Below are 23,551 nucleotides of genomic sequence, written 5' to 3' on the forward strand. Positions count from 1 at the left end.
CATTTGACTCAGACAGAAAGGCTAGCAAAGACAAATTTTTATTTTATTTTATTTTATTTATTATTATATACATGTATGTTTGTTGAGTTAAAGAAGAATCTATCAATGTTGTGCTTGCCTTATCTGTCATTCTTCAGCTGGTTTCACAAGTGTGGCTTCATTCCAAAAGGCAGACAAGGAAGAGAAAGATGGCATTTTCTAATCCTATACTTATCTTTAACCAATCTTCCATGTATGTGTGACTTCCCCCAGTGCCAGCAGAGTATATAAGTGACATGTTTCACTGTGAAATATCATGAATATCACTGCCAGAACTTCTGCTAGCAAAGAAACCATCAAAGGTGCGTAAAATAATTTGTCATTTTTGTAATATGTAAAAAATATATACAAAATGTTAGTAAAAAGTCTATTACTGAGATAATTTATTACTATTACTGAGATTATATTACAGTGCACATTTATGTTTAGTGAATTTCAGTGTTTGTAGTTTTATGGGAAATGTCTTCTGTTTGCAAAAAAAATCACTCAAGTCACAGATTTCCAGATGGCAAAACGTCTCAGGTTACAGATGTAACCCTGGTTCCCTGAGTAGGGAATGAGACACTGCGTATAACGCATTGGGAACCTTGTGCGGGATAACGTCATTGAAGCACTCATGTATCTAACCAATCGCGTAGCGAGACGTCAGGCGGGTGACATCACGGACCAGGAAACTATAAAGCATGCTCGGATGCAGAGATCGCTAGCTTTTGGAACAAGTCTGAAGCAAGCACTCGCAAGTATGCAGGGGGTACGGCAGGAGACGCAGCATCTTGTTCCCTACTCAGGGAACCAGGGTTACTTCTGTAACCTGAGACATTCCCTTTCGTGGGAACTGTCGACGCTGCGTATAACTCATTGGCAAGGCAATTGGCAAGGCAATTTTATTTTTGTATAGCACATTTTATACACAATGGTAATTCAAAGTGCTTTACATAAAGAATAATAATAAAAATAGAACACAAGAAACAGAAATAACAGTAAAAACAGAGAATTTTGTTATCTGGATGGAAGAGCTAGGAAGTTTCAGGGAGTTTTTTGTTGTTGTTGTCCGTCAGAGTGGATCTAAATGGATCTATCCATCAGAGCGGCTCTAACTGGATCTTCTCACACAACAGGACCGCTGTCTAGCTCTACCTGTTAAGGTACTTCGAACTGATAAACAAAGTTTCAATCTCCCCTTTTGCCAAGACACCTCAAACTGTGCCACACAGCCCCAATCCCCCTTCAGGAGATATCGTATCTATGCAACACAGTTCAAATTTCCCCTTTGGAAATTTCCCCCTTTGGAAAGTGTCCTGACTGTAATCCAGAGATATCTTAACCATGCACGACAGCTCAAATTTCCCCATGGTTTGTCCCCTTATCCAAATTTACCAAATTTTAACTTTCTTCCTAATTCTCCCAGCTCTTTAAACCAGATAGCAATATTTAAGATGCATTAAAAGTCAGGAATAACAAGATGATACATAAAAGATATAAAATACATAAAAAATGAAATAAAAACAGGAAAGGAATTAAAAGAATAAAAAGATAATATGTATATATATATATATAAAAATGCAAACAGTTTGGACAGTGCTCAATCAGCAAATGCATAGATAAAAAGATGTGTTTTGAGTCTGGATTTGAATGTGGCTACTGTTGGAGCACACCTGATCTCTTCTGGAAGCTGGTTCCAGCTGCGGCTGGCGTAACAGCTAAAAGCAGACTCTCCTTGCTTCGAGTGAACCCTGGGCATTAGTGACTTGATTCTGATGATCTGAGTGATCTGGTAGGTTTATATTCTATGAGCATATCTGCAATGTATTGAGGTCCTAGGCCATAGAGTGATTTATAAACAAGTAACAGTACTTTAAAATCAATTCTAAATGCAACTGGAAGCCAGTGCAAGGACCTGAGGACTGGTGCGATGTGTTCATATTTTCTGGTTCTGCTCAGAATCCTGGCAGCAGCATTTTTTACAAGCTGCAGCTGTCTTATGGTCTTTTTGGGTAGGCCAGTGAGGAGCCCATTACAATAATCCACCCTGCTGGTGATGAAAGCATGAACAAGTTTCTCTAGGTCTTGACTGGAGACAAAGCATCTAATTCTTGCAATATTTTTTAGATGATAATATGCTGATTTAGTTATTGTCTTTACATGGCTACTGAAACTCAGGTCTGACTCCAAAATCACACCAAGATTCCTGACTTGATTTTTAATTGTTTGAACCCTAGAGTGAAGGTACATGTTCACTTTGAGAACTTCACCTTTGTTTCCAAACGCAATGACTTCAATTTTGTCTTTGTTTAACTGAAGAAAGTTTAGTCACATACAGTTTTTAATTTCATCAATGCATTGGCAAAGGGAGTAAAATGGGGCTGTAGTCGTTAGGTGATAGGGCTAGGTAAATCTGGGTGTCATCTGCATAGCTGTCATATGTAATTTGGTTCTTTCTCATTATTATTATTATTAGTAGTAGTAGTAGTAGTAGTAGTAGTAGTAGTATTAACCTTTATTTAACCAGGTGAGTCAATTGGAACCAGTTCTCATTTACAATGACGACCTGGCCAAGAGGCAGCATAAAAAACCAGTACAATACAAAAACATAAAAATACAGGTAACACAACTACACAGTGACATAAAAGCTAACAATAAACTAAAAACAAGTACAATGATGCTGAATTATTGACTGAACTGAATTTTTAAAGGAAGATATGAGGAAGCGATATGAATGAGCTAAGCTTTAGAGTCTGCTGCAGATGATTCCAATCGTATGCAGCAGAAAACTGAAAAGAACAATGACCAAAGGACGTGCGGACTTTGGGTATACAGAGAGTAAGGAAACTGCTAGAGTGCAGATTACGACTTGTATTATGAGCAGTTAAAAGGGACTGTAAGTATAATGCAGTTTTACCTATAAGAGTTTTATAAATAAACAAAAGCCAATGAATTTGTCTGCACGAATGTAGAGAAGACCAATTCAGTAAAGAATACAGATGGCAATGGTGAGTGTTAAATGAGGCTCCAGTCACAAAGTGAATTGCAACATGATAAATAACATCCAATTTATGAAGGAAAGTTTTTGAAGCAGACCTGTAAACTATATCACCATAATCCAAAATCGGAAGTACTGTCTTTTTAACCAAGAGCTGTTTAGAAGAATGTGTAAAAGAAGATTTATTACGATAAAGAAAACCAATGTGAGACTTAACCTTGCTGAGCAGTACATTTATGTGCGTTTCAAATGTGTTTCAAACTTGCTGTCAAGCCAGATACCAAGACATTTGTAGCAATCAACATAATCAATTTCAGAACCATCCAATGAGAGAATTTTAGGCAGATGTTCAACGTTTGGTAAATTTCTATTAAAAACATTAATAATTAACATAAATAATTAACATAAATAAATATTAAAAAGTAAAGGCCCCAGTATGCTTCCTTGTGGGACCCCTTTAAATAGAGGCAGGGGATCTGACCCAAACCCCTCCACCTTTACTGATTTTGAGCGACCAGTGCAGTAACTCTTGAACCAAGCTAGACAGCTCTTGGAGAGTCCAATACCTCGTAGTTTATCCAGCAATAATTCATGGTCCACAGAGTCAACAGCCTTTGCCAGGTCAACGAATGCAGCTACACAATATTCCTTGTTTCAATGGCACATATGATGTCATTGACAACCTTAAGTGTAGCATTAATACAACTATGACCGGATCTGAAGCCATCTGAAACTGATTAAAAACATTATGAGTCTCCAAATGGTGCGTGAGCTGCTTATTGACCAACTTCTCTAATACTTTAGAGAGACAAGGCAAAATGGAAATAGGTCTATAGCAGTTGAAATCTGAGTTATCACCTGCAATAATATAAGATGATATCTTTAAAATAATGATTCTAATTCATCCAATCCAGCAGATTTGTGAGTATCCAGATTAAGCAGTTCCTTGGGTACTTCAATCTCTTGTATTGACTGAAAGGAAAAGGAGTAGGAACCTGAAACAGGTGAATCCCTAACAGGTGCCAAATTGGCAGAAGAACATGTAGAAATACTGGAACTTTTCTCGTAGGCACAACCAGCATTAACAAAATGTCGGTTAAACTGATTAACCATTTTGGATTTGTCTGTGATAGCAACACCATCATGTTTAATTACAGTGGGCAAATGGGAAGAGATGTTTTCATTTTCCATTGTTCTGATGGTATTCCAGAATTTGAGAGGATCAGAGCCGTTAACAGTCAAACGGTGCTTGAAATAACTTGATTTTGCCTGTCTAATAGACTGAGTACATTTATTTCGCATAGCCCTGTATGATTGCCAGTCAGAGATATTATTAGAAGTCTTTGCTTTACGCCATAGAGTGTGTTTTTGGCGAATAAGCTCATTATTTGGCTCAGTGGCAGCATATATAGGTTGAACAGGAGGGGTGCAAGTATTGAACCTTGAGGGACTCCACATGTCATGGATGTCCACTCAGACTTATGGTCACTGATGCAGAAACTTGAGAAAATGAGATCCAGGCAGTAGATAAAGTTGATAAGAAACGTATAGGTACGTCGGACAGACCAACGAATAGGAATCTCGCTAGAGAGGCCAATCTACTTCGAGTGTAACTAAACGAGCCAATGCACATTGGCATGCAATCATATGCATCAGCTGCTTACCTCACAGCGCGGGTATATAATGAGCAGCAGGTGCGTTGCATCTTCAGGTTTTCGCTGAGGAGCCGAACCGAGCAGGCGGCAGCATCAGCAGGACAACGCCTGTGGCGACGGGACGTACGTCTCCGTTCCCTCCTTCAGGGAACGAAGGTTACCTATGTAACCGAGACGTTCCCATTCAGTCGGTCACGTTCGACGTACGTCGGACAGACCGACGAATAGGAATCCCTACCAAAGCGCCACAGGAGCTGCCCTCTTCCAGCGCTCTGTCGTGAGCCACCTGAACCCACTTGCCTAAGGACGGTGGGACCAGGCTCACGCAGAGAGGGTCGATCACTGTTGTTCCCAAAACCCACTCAGTGCGACAATTGGATAACGCTGGGAAAGCGTAGCCTTACATGCGATAAGGAACGCTGCGGAAGCCATATCCTTCCCCGAAGGAGTTATATGGATAAGTACATATGGACTAACCTTGTAGGTTGTACAACATATGGAAGAACTGGGGTGACTCCACTCGATGAGAGATGGGTTCTCCCAGAGGGAAAGACACGGGCTTCGTTTAGGAGCAGCCGTGGAAAAAGCCATATGGGATCCCCGTAGGGTCACACTTATGGAACCCAGCCTAAATCCGGTTCTCAAGGATACAACGGAGTATAGGCCTGGCGCCAGACGCTCCGCCACGTCGGCTGCCGAAGGGTAACCGGAGGACTCAACAGGGTCTGCCCGTAGGGACTCTCTGGAGAATAGAATGCGCATGTAGCACAGCAAGCCGACACTAAGCCGGGGCCTCTCCGTGCCTCTGACCTGAGGCGAGAACACGGGAGGAGACCGGCTCGACACGAAGGCTATAGTATCTAGCGAACGTGTTAGCTGTCGCCCAGCCCGCAGCTCTACAAATGTCTGTTAGCGAGGCGCCACGAGCCAGCGCCCAGGAGGATGCCACACCTCTCGTGGAGTGGGCATGCAACCTGAGCGGGCAGGGCACGCCCTGAGCTTGGTAAGCCAGGGCGATGGCATCCACTATCCAGTGGGCCATCCTCTGCTTGGAGACAGCCTTTCCCTTCTGCTGGCCTCCGTAACAGACAAAGAGCTGGTCTGAAGTCCTGAAGCTTCGAGTTCTGTCTATGTACAGTCGCAAGGCGCGAACTGGACAGAGCAAAGCCAGGGCTGGGTCTGCCTCCTCCGAGGGCAGCGCTTGCAGGCTCACTACCTGGTCCCTGAAGGGAGTGGTAGGAACCTTGGGCACGTAGCCAGGCCGGGGTCTCAGTACCACGTGGCTGTCACCCGGCCCGAACTCTAGGCACGATTCGTCGACCGAAAATGACTGCAGGTCCCCTACCCTCTTGATGGAGGCCAATGCCACCAGCAGCAAAGTCTTCATAGAGAGAATCTTTAAGTCTGCTGACAGCAAAGGCTCAAAGGGAGCAATCTGGAGTGCTCTGAGCACCAGAGTAAGGTCCCAAGAGGGTTTGGAAGGGGGACGAGGAGGATTTAACCGTCTCGCCCCCCTAAGGAACCTGATGACCAGGTCGTGCTGACCAACAGATTTGCCATCTATGTGGTCGTGGTAAGCGGATATGGCAGCAGTATGGACTTTGAGGGTGGAGGGGGACAGCCTACGCTCCAACCCTTGCTGCAAGAAGGAAAGCACGACTCCGATCGAGCATCTTCGGGGGTCTTCTCGACGAGAAGAACACCACTTGACGAACAGGTTCCACTTCGAGGCGTAAGCACGTCTCGTAGACAGTGCACGTGCTGAAGTGATGGTGTTAAGTACCTCAGGGGGTAAGTCACCTAGAACCTCCGCGTCCCGTCCAGGGACCAGACATGGAGTTTCCAGAGGTCTGGACGCGGGTGCCAAAGAGTGCCCCGTCTCTGAGAGAGGAGGTCCTTCCTCAGAGGGATGGGCCAGGGAGGGGCTGTCGCGAGGAGTGAGAGTTCTGGGAACCAGGTCCGGTTGGGCCAGTAAGGCGCAACTAACAAGACCTGCTCCTCGTCCTCCCTGACTTTGCACAGGGTCTGTGCAAGTAGGCTCACTGGGGGAAACGCATATTTGCGCCGGCCCCGGGGCCAGCTGTGAGCCAGTGCATCTGTCCCGAGTGTTCCCTCGGTCAGAGAGTAAAACAACTGGCAGTGGGAGGTTTCTGGTGAGGCAAACAGGTCTACCTGAGCCTCTCCGAACTCTCTCCAGATCAGCTGAACCACCTGGGGGTGGAGTCGCCACTCTCCGGGCAGCGCAGCTCGTGATAGCTCGTCGGCCACACGGTTGAGCACACCGGGGACATGAATGGCGCGAAGCGACCTCAGATGCTTCCGACTCCACAGGAGGAGTTGCGACATGCGACGGGAGCGTAGACCACCTTGGCGGTTGATGTACGCAACGGTCGCAGTGTTGTCCGTACGGACCAGTACATGCTTGTCGCGAAGCAGGCCTTTGAGGCGGCTCAGCGCAAAGCGTACTGCCAGCAACTCGAGGCAATTGATGTGCCAATGCAAATGGGGTCCCGTCCAAACCCCTGACACTGCATGCCCGTTGTACGTGGCACCCCAGCCGGTGGCAGAAGCATCTGTGAACACCACAGCATGCTGGGACACCTGTTCTAGGGGCACTCCTGCCCGAAGAAACAAGGGGTCCGACCACGGGCTGAAGGTACGGCGGCACTCCTGAGTGATTGGCACCCGGAACGTGCCGCGTTGCCACGCCCATCTCGGGACTCGGCCGTGAAGCCAGTGCTGAAGTGGTCTCATATGAAGCAGACCGAGCGGTGTTACAGCCGCTGCAGCCGCCATATGCCCCAGGAGCCTCTGAAAAAACTTCAGTGGGACCGCTGTCCTGCCATTGAACGTATTCAGGCAGTTCAACACCGACCGAGCACGTTCCTCTGTGAGGCGTGCTACCCGTTCGACCGAATCCAACTCCATACCGAGAAAAGAGATCCTCTGCACTGGGGCGAGTTTGCTCTTCTCCCAGTTGACCTGAAGCCCCAACTGGCTGAGGTGCCTGAGCACTAAGTCCCTGTGTTCGCACAACTGATCCCGAGACTGTGCTAGAATGAGCCAGTCGTCCAGGTAGTTGAGAATGTGAACACACTGTTCTCTCATGGGAACAAGGGCTCCCTCCACGACTTTCGTGAAGACGCGGGGAGACAGGGCCAGCCCGAAGGGTAAGACTCTGTACTGATATGCTCGACCTTCGAACGCGAATCTCAGGAATGGCCTGTGTCGCGGAAGAATCGAAACATGAAAGTACGCGTCCTTCAGGTCGATCGCTGCAAACCAATCTTGGGGACGGATGCACTCGAAAATGCGTTTCTGCGTAAGCATTTTGAACGGTAGCTTGTGAAGGCTCGTAACCCGCCGCTTTTCTTGGGTACAATGAAGTAGGAGCTGTAGAACCCTGACCTCAAATCGGCTGGAGGGACCGGCTCTATCGCGTCCTTCGCCAGTAGGACTGCGATCTCCGCACGCAGAACAGGGGCATCGACATCTTTCACTGAAGTGAAGAGGACGCCCCTGAACTTGGGGGGACGCCTGGCGAACTGAATCGCATAGCCGAGCCTGATGGTCCGGAGGAGCCAGCGAGACGGACTGGGGAGCGCTAGCCAGGCTCCCAGAGACCGCACCAGCGGCACCAAGGGGACCACCGGCGTACCCGCCGCGGGGCAGCGAGGTGGAACGCAGGGACGCGGCCCGGGAGGCTCTCTGTGTGAGGCTGCTGCTGCTGGGGCGCGGGAGCGGGGGCGGCTGCAGGGGGGCGCCCTCGGCGACGGGTAGTCTGAGGTGCCGCCGGCGGTGGAGGTGCAGCAGCTGACCGCCTCGGCAGGATGTGACTGATGGCCTCAGACTGCCTTTGTACAGCCGAGAACTGTTGGGCAAAGTTCTCGACCGCGTCGCCGAAAAGGCCGGTCTGGGACACGGGGGAATTAAGAAACCTGACCTTGTCGGTATCCCTCATGTCCGCAAGACACAGCCAGAGATGGCGTTCCTGGACCACCATAGTGGACATCGCACGACCCACTGACCGCGCCGTAACCTTCGATCATGACCACCCTCGTGCAGGTCCCTCAGTGCCTTGGCCTGATGGACCTGCAACAACGCCATAGCGTGTAAGGCAGAGGCAGCTTCCCCACAGGCCTGATAAGCCTTGCCGGTAAGATCCAACGAGTACTTACAGGCCCGGGAAGGGAGAGACGGCTCCCCCCGCCAGGTGGAGTTAGGGCACAGTTGCATAGCAACGGCCCGTTCCACAGGGGGTATGCGCGTGTAACCCTTCGCTGCCCCGCCATCAAGGGTGGTGAGGGAGGAGGACCCACCGACACGGTTTCGGGCAGTAAAAGGTGCCGTCCACGTGCCTGTGAGCTCCTCATGCACCTCCGGGAAGAAGGGCACTGGGGTGGGGGGCTGAGAACCAGCCCTGGCCACCCCGAGATACTAGTCATCCAACCTCGAGGGTTCGGGACACGGTGGAGGATTCCACACGAGCCCGACCCTGTTGGCGGCCCGGGAAAGCATAGCCATCATTTCCGGGTCCGTGTCGGGCACAGTTGTCACCCCCGAAGGAGGCAACTGCGCCGACTCATCCTCCCCAGAAGTATCAGGCTCACCCTCCGATGCAGCGATCGACATCCGGTCGTCTGGGGGAGCTCCGAAGGAAACGGATGGTACACACCTCTGGGGTGGTCCACCACGTTCCGCGGGCAGCTCTACTGGCTGTGGAGCGCACGAGGGGGGAGGGTTCCTAGGGGGTTGGTTCCCCGAAGGAAGCGCGCTCACCGTTATCCTCAAGTCACCAGCCCCGCCGCTCACAGCAATCCTCTGAGGAGGATTGGAGCGAGGCGTCGGGACCGGGACTCCACCCCTTTGCAGAAAGTGGAGTCTCGACCGCAACTCCGCGATGGTCATCATCCCACAATGGGTACATGACTCATCCACAAACGCTGCCTCAGCGTGCCTTAAGCCAAAGCACGCGATACAGCGCTGGTGACCATCCCGAGGCGCCAGGTAACGACCGCATCCAGAAACACACAAGTAGAACGACATCTTTAAAAAGACGCGAACTACTCGTGTTAGCTCTTTCAAGGACTGACTCTTTTAGGTGCTGAAGCACGCAGGGGAATAGCCGCTGCAGCACAGACAGGGAATGTGCAGCCTGTCGTGTGCACTCTCCTTGAAGGCGCTCCTCTTACCAGCTGTAACAACAGCTTTTTAGCGCTCTAGGCGCACCGTTTCACCAGCCGTGAGAACGGCCTTCACGCTGATTACAGCTTTGCTCAATCAAACAAAAGGCAAAAACAAAAACAAAAGGAGAATCGGCCCCGCTGCTGCGCTGTCCGCCTGCACCTCGCAACAAAGAGACGTCTTGAAGAGAGACTCGTTCACCACACTCGCTTTCAGTAGCTGTCTTCATGGAAGGTTTGGCTCAGAAGCGAAAAGCTGAAGATGCAACGCACCTGCTGCTCATTATATACCCGCGCTGCGAGGTAAACAGCTGATGCATATGATTGCATGCCAATGTGCATTGGCTCGTTTAGTTACACTCGAAGTAGATTGGCCTCTCTAGCGAGATTCCTATTCGTTGGTCTGTCCGACGTACGTCGAACGTGACCGACTGAATGGGAACTATTTATTCATTACAATTAAATTTAGCCTCACATGCAAACTTTAATCGATAATGAAAATACTTAATAAAACCAAAAGGTAAAATGACCATCATAAAGGAGTAGTCAATAGTTAATAATAATACAATTTAGAGTATTGTAAAATCCAGAGTATTGTATCTAATAGATGAAGATCAAAAAGAGCAATAATTAAGACATTTGCAGATAAGAGACAAGGAGTAGAAGCCAAGGAGAGCAAAGGAGGGAAGAAAGATGAATTATCAATGACCTGGTCAGCTTTATACCATGAGCATATAGGGAAATTTACATCCCACACAAATGGATGTTTTTGTTAAAAGAAAAGGTTAAATGGTTTTACCCAGTGTCAAAAATAGGTATAAGAGTTGTTTTGACCCCCTTTGGGAATTTTGCAAATCTTACCCTTTTAAATGTCATCAGAAATAATAACAGCCATATTTTAATCAGATTTCAAATTCAAATGGTTAATTCTGCAGGCGTCCAATGTCTAACCACAAACGTGTCAGCGTGACCTGTCACACTTGAAGAACAATTGAACATAACATACATACTCTTAAATATATATATAAAAAAATAACCATAAGGGTACAATAACAAGTAAATACTTGAAAATATGATAAGAATTAATATGTAAAATAGAAGTACATAAATCTAGGAAATCAAAAGTGAAACTGATCAATCATAAGCCATAAATTATTAAAATAAATATTAATAAAAATGCATGGATATGAATATTGACCATCTCGGGTCCATCATCACCGATACTCACATAATAACCTCTCCCTTCTAAGTATGACCTGAACCATTTAAGGACCATCCCAGAAAGCCCAACCCAGTTTTCCAGTCTGTCAAGAAGAATGTTGTGATCGACAGTTTCAAACGCAGCACTGAGGTTGAGTAGAACCAGCACTGATAATTTACCTGCATCTGTGTTTAGGCGAATATCATTTATTATCTTTATGAGCGCTGTCTCTGTGCTGTGATGCGGTCGGAAACCAGATTGAAAGTTGTCAAAATATCCATTCAATCTTATCCATTCAAGCTATCCATTCAGCTTGTTCAGCTGATTGAAAACAACTTTTTCAATGATCTTGCCTATGAAAGGAAGATTTGAGATTGGCCTGTAGTTGCTCAATATGGTGTTATCCAGATTGCTCTTTTTCAGGAGGGGCTTGACAACTGCAGTTTTCAGGGATTTTGGAAAAGTCCCAGAGAGAAGTGAGGTGTTTACCACTTCTAGGAGATCTGCTTCTAAACAGTTAAACACACTTTTGAAAAAAGATGTCTAGGGCGCAGGTTGATGTTTTAAGATGGTGTACTGTTCCTTCCAAAACTTTACCATCAATTGCTTCGAAAACAGACATAATAGCTACTTTCTGATGTTGTGATCTGATCTGTTTTACCCCAGTGCAGCTCAAGGATGTGCTGATCGCCTTTCTGATATTATTAATTTTCTCAGAGAAGAAAGAAGCAAACTGCATTTCACTGGGAATTTGACTTTTTGGGTTTGTTAGTCTCTTTACAGTAGCAAAAAGAGTGCGGGTGTTGTTTAAGCTTCTGTTTTTAAATTTTTGAGAAGAAGGTCTGTCTAGCTTTCCTAAGCTCCATATTGAAAGCATAAAGGTTATCTTTATAGATGTTATAATGGATTTCAAGTTTTGTTCATTGTTCATGTTCATTGTTCATGATTAGTTCATGTTATCTAATGCATTAACTAATGTTAACTATTTGCGCTGTTAATATGAATAGATTCATTAATATATGCATGATTTAATGTTAACAATGATTAACTAATGCATTAGTTAATGTTAACTACTTGCGCTGTTAACATGAATAGATGCATTAATACATGCGTTAGTTAACGTTAACAAACATTAACTAATGCTGAACAGAGGTGTTGTTCATGGTTAGTTAACGTTAACTAATGCATTAACTAATGTTAACTAATACAACCTTATTGTAAAGTGTTACCATGTAAACAAATAAATGATGTTGGCATGGTAGTACATTCTCCACAATGGCACATATCCAAAAAGGTATTTGTAATAATGGCAGAGGTCTGACTAATATAGTGGTGCTGGTTATTGTCTTTAGCTGATAACTATATATATAATATATACGATAGCAAATCAGAGCAACACATAGGAGCAACATGAAAAGCCAACAATGTAGGCTAGCATTAGCTAGATGATAATAACTGTAACAGGACACATAAACAAACCAACTAAAGTACAGTATCATGACACAAATTTTTAAACTAACCATTCAGAGACTTCTTCATCCGGTGCTTCTCCATCCGGATCAGATTCTGGGTCAAACTGAAATGCTTGAATGACTGCGTGTCTACGAGCCATTGTGATACATCCACTGTCAACATTAGCACATGGTACCATGGCCGCAAACTGGTTAAGGCCACACCCACCCTCCACCTTGCCCCGTCTCTCTCCTCCTCATTAGCATTTAAAGCTACAGACCCAGAAATGTCACATCCTAAGTAAAGCTCATTGTGGGACTGGCTCGTAGTGGCTGAAATTCTGCACCAAGGCTGAATTTCGGGAAAGAGACTTCAGATACAGTACTAGGGACCTCTTTGGCCTATATAAAAGCATCCAAATAGCAGCATGTCATGGGACCTTTAAAATAACGAAAGTATAGCCAGAATTGTCAACTTTGTTTTTTTAACTGCAGAGTCGAATGCTAAACTGGAGTGGCAGTCTTTTTAGCTGAACATTCACAGCATCCAAAAATCAAATTATAACCGGCTGAAATGTTTTGAAAGCACTTGTACCCTACCTGATCTCTCGATGAAAATCCAGTCTTTCACGTGATCTGCCTGTGTCCGTTTGAGTCTTTTCAAATAGTGTTGACCAGAACGTTGGCCAGAAGCATCCCACAGTGTTTGTCGTTGTTGAGTGGTAGGACATGAGGTAGGACATAATGTTTTTGGGGATCTTTTACCATTTCAAAGTGCATCCAATTCCACACTTTGGATTTTCTTATCCCAGACATTGTTAAAGATTTAATCCCTGCTCCTCTGACGGTCACGGTTCATGGAAAGTGAAACTTAACTCTATCATAGAGGTGGTTGGATTAAGGCTATTCACGCATATTAAAAATATTTATTAAAAGTTTCTTTTCAAATTTTTATTTATGGCATTATCATAATAGGCTGTATAATAACTTATTGGGAGAGAACCAGAAGGTCTATGTAAAATCAGATATTGAGCACCCCATAACACCTCTGCAAAGATTCGACTGTGAGATTGGTAGTCGAATCAGGCTCCTCCTATCAAAGCATTGAATCGCCGACTATTCAGGGTCACCCCTAATATGTATATATACGCAATTTTATACAGTGAAACTGATTTCCTTAAGTTGTTAAAACAAAGACATACAAAAGATTGGCAAGAAACTAATCTTTCTATAATTTCTTCCTCAGAAATGGAGCAAACTCTATATTTCATTCTTCTTCTCATTGGTGAGTGTGTTTGTTGTTTTATTGATGGTTTATAGTTTCATCAGGTTTGACTCTGTTATGAAAAGCATTAAATCAAACCCTCTCTTTCACAGCTCTCTGCTCCGTATCTGAATGTGTTCAGCGTCAGTATTACTTTATAAACGTTCAGAAGAACTGGACTGAAGCTCAGAGATACTGCAGAGAGAAATACACAGATCTGGCCACTGTTGACAACATGAATGACATGAACGAGCTGAAGAAGAGTGTGAATGATGTTCAGCGTATCTGGATTGGGCTGCAGAAGACGAGTGTTGATAAATGGCAGTGGTCTTCAGGTGATCCTGCGCTCTATCTGAACTGGGGACCTGCTCAACCTGATGGCACAGATGAGTGTGCTGTGATGAGAAATGGACAATGGCATGATTGGTCATGTAGTTACAGCCAGACTTTCATCTGCAATTCATCTAACAACAGTAAGTGAAGCTCAAGACAATTACAATAAACATTAATTTATAAAAGATAACCATATAGGGAAACACTGTCACACTTTCAGTTTCAAGTAAGTTTCTGCATAGAAACAAACAGATATTGGCCTAAAAAAAAAAAAAAATCCCTTAACATAACATTCATGAACAAAACTCTTGTATGAGAACAAAGGGAAAGACATGTTAGAGTTTATGGTGGACATACAAAGGAGTTTCTGTATTGTTTTTTTTTTAAATTTTGTGGTTACCATTGTGCTTATGAGTCAATAATAATGTCAGTAATGAAAGATGATTGTGCTTTTAAAATTATTACAACCACCATTCATTTATAGATGCACTACATACTAAATGTAAATGCAATACTAAACAAATAGAACATATGATAATGAATATAGAATAGAATGTAAATATCTGTCACATTTTTGATGTTGAGTCAATTTCTCAATTTCATCATCAAGATACTATGCAACATATTAACTCATATATAGTAAATAGTGTACAGTTCAAGGAAATGTTTCTATATCACATCTTTCTCTGTTTAACATTTATCTCATTCAACTCAGAGAGACATAAGCAAACATAATGGACTTTATTTTAATTTTTAAATAATGAAATAGAAAGTGTTTTAAAATCATCATGATCAGAATTGTTACTTGTTCATAATTGTTCATAAATGTTACTTATTATGTATCATCAGCTGTAGAAACAGTCTTTGAATGACACGTGTTTCTGATGTTTCCACTGCTGCTCCTGTTCACATCAAACCATAAAACAGTGTGAGAATAATGAACAAACTGATTCATGAATCTGTTTCCATTTGTTGTTATTAAAGCAAACACAGGACTCGTCTTTGTCAATCAGACGAAGAACTGGAGAGAAGCTCAGAGTCACTGCAGACAGAATCACATTGATCTGGTCAGTGTGAGGAACCAGAATGAGAGTCAACAGCTTCAGAAGTTCATCAATGATAGTCACATATCTGGTGATGTCTGGATCGGTCTGTTCAGAGACTCATGGCAGTGGTCGGATCAGAGTGACTCCTCATTTAGATACTGGGATTCTCCTGAACCAAATAATTTTTTAGGAAATGAAAACTGTGTTGTGATTGAACCGAGCACTCTGAAACATTGGAATGACATCTCTTGCAACAACCAATTTCCTTTTGTGTGTCATGAAGGTGAGCAGATCCTCACAAACACACACAATCCATCCATCACCTCCAGATATCTTAAAGTTCACACTACATGTCTGACATGACAAATTCCTCCACAGTGTTTGTTCTGCATGTTGTTTTTGATCAGTCTCTCTCTAGTTTCTTCTTGTGGTTTGTTTTGTGTACAGATAAACTGATTCTGATCAAAGAGAATGTGACATGGTCTGAAGCTCTGAGATACTGCAGACAGAATCATGTGGATCTGGTCTCGGTTCATTCAGAAGAGATTCAGCGTCGTGCGATGAATGTGGTTCAACAGGCGTCTACTGAGGCGGTGTGGTTGGGTTTACGTCACTCCCGCATTTTGTGCATCTGGTTCTGGGTGCGTGGAGAGACTGTGTGTCATCAGAAGAATGACGATTCAGATAACTGTGAGTCTGCAGAGACATCTGGAGCAGTTCAGTGTGGAGGAGATCAGCGGTGGATCAGCTTTCCTGAGACTGAGAAACTCAACTTCATCTGCAGCAGATATGAGTGAAAGGATAGAAACATCTTTCATATAAGATAATAAAATGCTTGTGTTCACTTTCTTTAACTTCATTTCCATTCATAGATTGGTTTATAAAGTAATATTTTTACACATAATTACAACCTCGGCAGGCAGTTTTATCTGAAGGTAGTGATGGGCACTTTTGCAACAACTTGTGAAGCTTTAAAACATTTGAGAATCTTTCATCAAACCAGTGATTTGGAGAGGGTATCAAACTGCCAAAGTCATGTGATTTTGTTTAACAGGCTTCATTACATCATAACTATTTTGAAATGTTTCAAAATTTCAGTGGTTCACCACTACGATCTCTGTGCATGAACCAGTGTCTTGTGTGGTTTTTACCTGATCTCAGATCAGTTTCAGAAATTTGTCGACATTTGTAATGACATTTGTATAATAAAAAGGAAGAGTAATTAATATCCTCTTATTGACCTGATTAACCAATCTCTCTATAAACAAAACAAGTCATAAAATTTAGTAAAATAACATGTACAGACACTAGGTATTGAATTGTATTAGACGATTTGTTAATTGTATTAAATAGTTTTTTGTGTGTGTGTTTTCATTGCAATTACACCATTCTGAACAGCAGACATCACCAGCATGACTTTTTGAGTGCTTCAAAACTGTGAATAATTTTACAAGCAACTTGTTTCAGAAGGCTTTGTTTCTCCCACCACTGCCAGAGGGTAAAAAGGCAGACATCTTTAGATTATATGTTTGCTTAAATAGTTAAAAATATTGGACCCACTTTATATTAAGTGGCCTTAACTACTATGTACTTACATTTAAATTAATCATTTGATACAATGCAGTTATTGTGCACATACATGTTTTACATTGTACTTATATTTTAAAAACACCTGCATGTAATTACATCTGTAATTATTTTCTGTAATTACATTTATAATTACACTGTTGACCCATCCCTTACACCTACCCATACCACAAAAGCTTTCCCTAACCTTACCCGTATCCACCTCAAAAGCAGCAAAAGTGTTTTGCAATTCAATATGAACCCAATAAGTACATTGTACTTAGTTTTTGATGTAAGTACATAGTAGTTAATGCCACTTAATATAAAGTGTTACCAAAATATTTTCTTCAGTAAACAGTTATTGAAGTGTAAATTGTTCTTTTGAGGGTCTGTTTTCCTGCAGGTGGTTCAATTTCTGTTAATTCATCAGTGTGATTCCTGTGGGTGTGTTTGATCCATTTTAAGAGCCTCAATGGCCAGAATTGCTCTTAACAAATTCTGACTTTACAAAATGTCTTTATCTGTTATTTACTATCTTCAGAAATGTATGGGCATCATATACATCAACTGAAGAGTATGGCGAGTTTTTTAATACTTTATTTGTATTTTATGGATTTCTCTATGCCATTGTGGCTAGTTTATTATAATGAGGTTCATGTATTAATGATGTCTTAAGATTGGAAATGAGTCCATGAATGTGAACCAATGAGCACCAACATTATGTTCCTCAGCTAAATGAAATATTGTTTATTAAATGAGTAAAGACTGGGTATAAAATATCTGGAATCATTTTGTGCTAAACATAACCTTTATGGAATATACTTCAAGGCTTTTGAATGCTCAAATCTGATTGGTTGATGAACGTTCTAAGGTGTGCAGTTATTTTCAGGGAAACGCACAGCCTAAGTAGTTCTAGGCAAGTCTTATTAATAATAATAATAATAATAATAATTCCTTACATTTATATAGTGCTTTTCTTGGTACTCAAAGCGCTTTACCTATGGAAGGGGGAATCTCCTCAACCACCACCAATTTGCAGCATACACCTAGATGATGCAACGGCAGCCATATTGTTCCAGAATGCCTGCCACACACCAGCTTATTGGTGGAGAGGAGACAGAGTGATGAAGCCAATCAGTATAAATGGATGATTAGGAAGACATGATGGACATAGGCCAATGGGCAAATTTGGCAAGGACATCCTGGGATTTTAACGACTACAGAGAGTCAGGACCTCGGTTTATCGTCTCATCCGAAGGATGGTGCTTTTTGACAGTATAGTGTCCCCATCACTATATTGGGGTGTTACGACCCACACAGACCACAGGTTGAGCGCCCCCTGCTGGCCTCACTGATACCTATTCAAGCAGCAACCTACTTTTCCCAGGAGGTCTCCCATCCAGGTACTAACCAGGACCAGCCCTGCTTAGCTTCATGTCTTGGGCTACAGAGTGATGTAGCTGCTGGCTTGACTTGACTGCACGACATGTCCATACCACTTCACCAAATGATTCCAGTTATTTCAAAAGGTCATTACAGCCTGCAACAGCAAAAGAAACAAAATCCACAATAACACTAACTAAGCAAATACATATAGTAAACAATATGATAAATTACATATTGTCATGATTTTTGCATATCATATTGCACAGAAACATGTTGTCAGCACTGCTCTCATGAATGAATCAGTAACATAGCTCAGTTCTTGAGGTAGATTCGCTATTAGTAGAGAACACTGTTGAGAGGCTCAGGTACAGACGGTTGGGAAACCGGGTGTTGTCGGTTGACGAAGGAGTACCGGGAGTCCATTTGCATCGTTTTTTGCAGTCTATGGTGGTTGACGTAAACTGGTTTGAGATGATTTCTGGGGTAGTTAATGAAGACAATATGGAGTTTACAGTTAGGCCCGGTCAAACGATTTATTAATTAAATTCTGATTGTATTATGATGGTAATATGCACATTAGTTTTGTGCCTCTGACAATTGATTCGATCTTCTTTTTACTCTGAATGGTATGGAAAATACTTGAGGTTTGCCACAGTCTTGTCCCACCACCTACAACACAAATTAATGTTTATTCAAGTGCTTCCATGTTTGAAAAATGCGCAGAAAACTACTTTTAAACAGGAAATGATGGAATTTTACCGTACATATTTACAGCGGGTCTATTAGAAATGGGATTAGTATTACCTGAGGTAATTTTTCCGGACTTTTTTACAGAAGGTAAAAGTCGCTGTAATCTTTACTGACATTGTCTGTAATGATTACTGAAATGGCACATTTGGACAGGACTAAAATCACTGAGAAGCTCTGGTAATAATTACTTTACCCCCGTCTCCCCATGTAAAACTAATCCTGTCCGAATAGGGCTTAAGTCTAATAGTTTGTCTAAAGAATTGAAGAAATAGTTAGGAGAGGTGGATATGGCTAAGATATTGAGAGATGAAAGCCTGTTAGTAATATGTTAAACAGAGAAGAAAAAAAAAGAAGAAAAAAAGCTCTAAAAAATGTACAATGTTTGCAAGAAAACAGTGAATGAAAGGAGGATTTTGGGTGAGAGAAGAATGAAACAGGGAGTGATCACAGGCATTCCAATTGATGAAGATCTAAAAAAAACTGCTCCACAAGCAGCGACAGAAAATGTACAACGTTAGCACTCACTCAGAAGAGTACCTCATACGGAAAACAGTCATATACATAAACATAGTCCCCTCTTGTGGCCATTATGTGCACTGCAGTCCAACATTAACTATTGCAGTAAGGATACCACAATTATAATTTTCAGGAACCGAGTGAAACATAAATTGTAACCATTGATCTCTAAGTACAGCGTCCCTGGGAAGGCCAAACAAAGGTGATTGGTCTGCGGGATGAAAATAACACCGTTTCGACGACATGGCGACAAACACACTCTACAAACGCAACTCTTGCTCTTCTCCGTGGGAGCGCAACAAGACCACGCCCCCTTTTTTGTGTATTCCTGTGGGTGGAGGTTAGTCAAAAAACTGTTTTAGTGACGTCATTAAAGAAGGAAGTAGAGGGATGTAGTCCAAACCGGCCATTCGATGTAGGCGACTTCTGTTAAATAAAATATCTCGCTTGGCATTGAACTTTGAGCTTTAAAATTTTACAGATTTTATTCATACTCTAACAACAACATTACACACTAACTAAAGTTTGAAACATGGGATCACGAAGAACGGGACCTTTAACTACTATGTGCTTACATCAAAAACTAAGTACAATGTACTTATTGGGTTCATATTGAATTGCAAAACACTTTTGCTGCTATTGAGGTGGGATACGGGTAAGGTTAGGGAAGGCTTTGGTGGTATGGGTAAGGTGTAAGGGACGAGTCAACAGTGTAATTATAAATGTAAGTACAGAAATTAATTACAGATGTAATTACATGCAGGTGTTTTTAAAATATAATTACAATGTAAAAACATGTATGTACACAATAAGTGCATTGTATCAAATTATTAATTTAAATGTAAGTACAGAGTAGTTAAGGCCACTTAATATAAAGTGGGTCCAGTATATCTTTGACAATCATAAAATGCTCAAAAACATGTAGTAGAGGAACTGGCAGCAGCAGCTTCGCAGAAAGAAACTGGGAAGAAAACTATATGTATATTCCAGTTCAATGAAATCTTATGCTAATGTTCATGTTTGCAAAGTTTAGGAAGCAACTTTAAAAAAGCAGGTAATCTAAGATATGGCCACAATCAACTCTGTGTGTTTGTTTGTTTTCAAAGTGTGTCAGTGAAACTATGCTGACAAACAAACAAACAAATGAGCAAATAAATAAATGTTTGCATTGACAAATGTAATGTTTTTATTTTTTGTTTTTGTTTTTTAGATAAATGGATCAATTGTAGTTTTATCACACAATATGATATACCTTTAAAATTCTAGATTGTACTTTTTTTTGGTGTCAGACAAAAACTGAAATCAGTTTCAGAGTGTAACCCTTGTTCCCTGAGTAAGGGAACGAGACGCTACGTCCAATGACGCAATGGGAACCCTCTGCATTTTGTGTTCGTGAAGCACCTCTGTATCCAACCAATGAGAAGACGTGACGTCAGAGGCGGGTGACGTCACGGACCAGGAAACTATAAAGCATACCCGGAACAAAGAACGCTAGCTTCTGAGTATTGTCTGAAGCAAGAGCGCTCCAGGCATTAAGGAGGTACGGCAACGCGACGTAGCATCTCGTTCCCTTACACGGGGAACAAGGGTTACACTCGTAACCCGAGACGTTCCCTTTTGTGGGAACATCAACGCTACGTCCAATGACGCAACGGGAACGCTGTCCCAACTACGCTGTGTCACCAAGTGCCTGGCTGTTATCTTGTAAAACTATAGCACCTGGAGTGACATTCAAGTTGAGATTGTAAAATCTGATGAAGGTGTGCTGGGATGACCATCCAGCCGCACCACAAATATTGTCTAAGGAAACTCCTTATAAAAGAGCCTTAGAAGCAGCCATACCTTTAGTGGAATGAGCTCGAATAGTTAAGGGACATGGGTGTCCCACTGCTTTGGATGCGAGTGAGATGGCCTTAACCACCCACTTGCTCATCCTCTGCTTAGATGCTGGGCCCCCTTTCTTAGGAGACCCATAACATACAAATAATTGATCTGTTTTCTCCACAGGGCAGCTCTGTGGACGTAAGCATCCAATGCCCTCACAGGGCAAAGCAGATTTTTCTTTTCCTGATCCATGTTTGTAAATGGAGGCGGGCAGAACGCCTCGAGTATGATGGGACCTGGGACCCTCGATGGCATCTTTGGGACATAACCCGGTCTGGTGTGTAAGAAAGCCTTAATCATACCAGGCACAAATTCTAAACATGATGGAGCGACTGACAGCGCTTGTAAATCACCAATCCTTTTTAGGGATGAAATTGCCAACAGAAGGACAGTTTTTAGTGTCAGGAATTTGTCTGATACTTCTTCTATTGGCTCAAAGGGAGCCTCAGCTAGCCCCCTAGCCCCAGCAGATCAGCTTGGTATGCCTGCAAGATTGACATTGTGTGCAGACCCGCCGCCGCCTGACCCACCGCCAAGTAAGCATTGCCCACCAAATTAGATGTTATCTTTAAGGGCTTGGTGGGCAACGTCGGGGTCCTGAGGGACTCGGGCGAGAGATAGCTCGCAAACGTCTCTTCTACCCGAGGCATCGCCCCATAGCCGTAGTGCTTTAGCCCCATGATGTTGCTATACAATGACGTTTGGGGGCTGAAGACACAATATTGTACAGGTCTTCTCCACGACCTCGACACCTCGGTGTGGAGGTCGGGAAAGAATGGCAGACCCCGACGCTGGGGTAGTGACCGTGCGGGAAGGAATCTTTCATCCAACTTGCTTTTAGGTCTTTTTTCATGTTTTTCCGCGGGCCAGTCAATGTTTAGCTTTTCAACTACCCTGGTCACTACCTCCAACAGCTCCTCATAAGCTGGGGATGAGGATGGTGGTTCCTCATCCCCTTCGACACCCTCCACATCAACCTCCTCGGAGGAAGATTGATTGAGTGTCCGTGTCTCCCTCCGGGGGGAAGAAACCACAGCGCGTGCTTCTACCGCCAGAGGAGAGACACTGGGTCCAGCAGGTAAGGGGAGCGATAGGGCTGGGCCCGTCTCTCCCCCCTCTGCCAGATCCATTTGTGAACCCCACGAGTGCAGACCGCGCCGAGCCTCAGCAGCGGCGGAACCGGACCGGCGGGGAACACTCGCCGCGGCGTCCTCCTCGAAGAGTGCCCGGCGTGAACGCAGCACTCTGAGAGAGAGCCTTTCGCAGTGCACACAGACAGCTCCCTCGAGAGCTGCCTGTGCGTGCTCAACTCCCAGGCATCTGACATACATCTCGTGTGTATCCCCGTCCGTGATGAAGCGAGGACAGGGATGAACCCACTTAGTGAATTGCTGCTTTTTTTCTGCCATTATATATATATATATATATATATATATATATATATATATATATATATATATATATATGTCTTTATGTTGTGCTTGAAGAACTCTTGTCCTCAGACAAAGAGATCACAGTGTAATATAACTGGACAGACAACAATAAATAAGACAAACAGGATACCGATAGCGCTTGCTGAAGACAACAGAAGCTAGCGTTCTTTGTTCCGGGTATGCTTTATAGTTTCCTGGTCCGTGACGTCACCCGCCTCTGACGTCACGTCTTCTCATTGGTTGGATACAGAGGTGCTTCGCGAACACAAAATGCAGAGGGTTCCCATTGCGTCATTGGACGTAGCGTCGATGTTCCCACAAAAGGGAACAATGAATACATTTAATTTTTGAGTACATTTAATCTTTGTTAATGTTACTTGATAAAATACAGTAATTCATGTTATTTATTTTTTAATAATGTATTAGTAAATGTTGAAAATAACATGAACTATAATAAATGCTGTAGAAGTATTGTTCATGTTAACTAAAGTAGTTAACTAATGTTAATGAAACCGTAATGTGTTACTTACACCAGTCACTCTTTAGAGTTCCCTCATTCTTTAGAATAACAGGTGTTCAGTTCATAATATTATATAAATAAACCTAATGTATATTATTTAGGAAGATTTAATTTGACCAAACCTGTCATGCACATGTTGTCATTTTGGAATTTGAAACATGTAGATATACATTTTGGCTCTTAATGTTTTAATTGTTCCTACAAAGTCTATACATTTATACATCCACTTTCCAGGATTTTTGGAAATGGGGAGGAGAGAAGCAAACACACACACACACACACACACACACACACACACACACACACACATATGCACAGTATAATAGCCTACAGCCTCAGGCATA

At 43.1% G+C, this 23,551-nt stretch overlaps 1 protein-coding gene across 1 annotated transcript; it reads left to right on the forward strand.

The window, feature by feature from the left end:
• Window positions 1-320: 320 nt before the first annotated feature.
• LOC137030885 (C-type mannose receptor 2-like) lies at window positions 321-15,949 on the forward strand. The gene is made up of 5 exons (XM_067401391.1): window positions 321-341; window positions 13,756-13,794; window positions 13,887-14,246; window positions 15,100-15,435; window positions 15,600-15,949. Exons 2-5 carry the CDS (start codon window positions 13,758-13,760, stop codon window positions 15,947-15,949), a joined length of 1,083 nt encoding a protein of 360 aa, XP_067257492.1. The 5' UTR covers window positions 321-341; window positions 13,756-13,757.
• Window positions 15,950-23,551: the final 7,602 nt, after the last annotated feature.

The sequence above is a fragment of the Chanodichthys erythropterus genome, chromosome 11 (assembly GCF_024489055.1).
Source record: "Chanodichthys erythropterus isolate Z2021 chromosome 11, ASM2448905v1, whole genome shotgun sequence".
Classification (NCBI taxonomy): Eukaryota; Metazoa; Chordata; class Actinopteri; order Cypriniformes; family Xenocyprididae; genus Chanodichthys; species Chanodichthys erythropterus.

Excerpts from the sequence above, each read along its gene's own strand:
- LOC137030885 (XM_067401391.1), top strand. The coding sequence starts at position 13,758 with ATGGAGCAAACTCTATATTTCATTCTTCTTCTCATTG. Across the intron at positions 13,795-13,886 it reads TTTCATTCTTCTTCTCATTG|CTCTCTGCTCCGTATCTGAA; the intron begins GTGAGTGTGTTT and ends TCTCTTTCACAG. Across the intron at positions 14,247-15,099 it reads CTGCAATTCATCTAACAACA|GACTCGTCTTTGTCAATCAG; the intron begins GTAAGTGAAGCT and ends AAGCAAACACAG.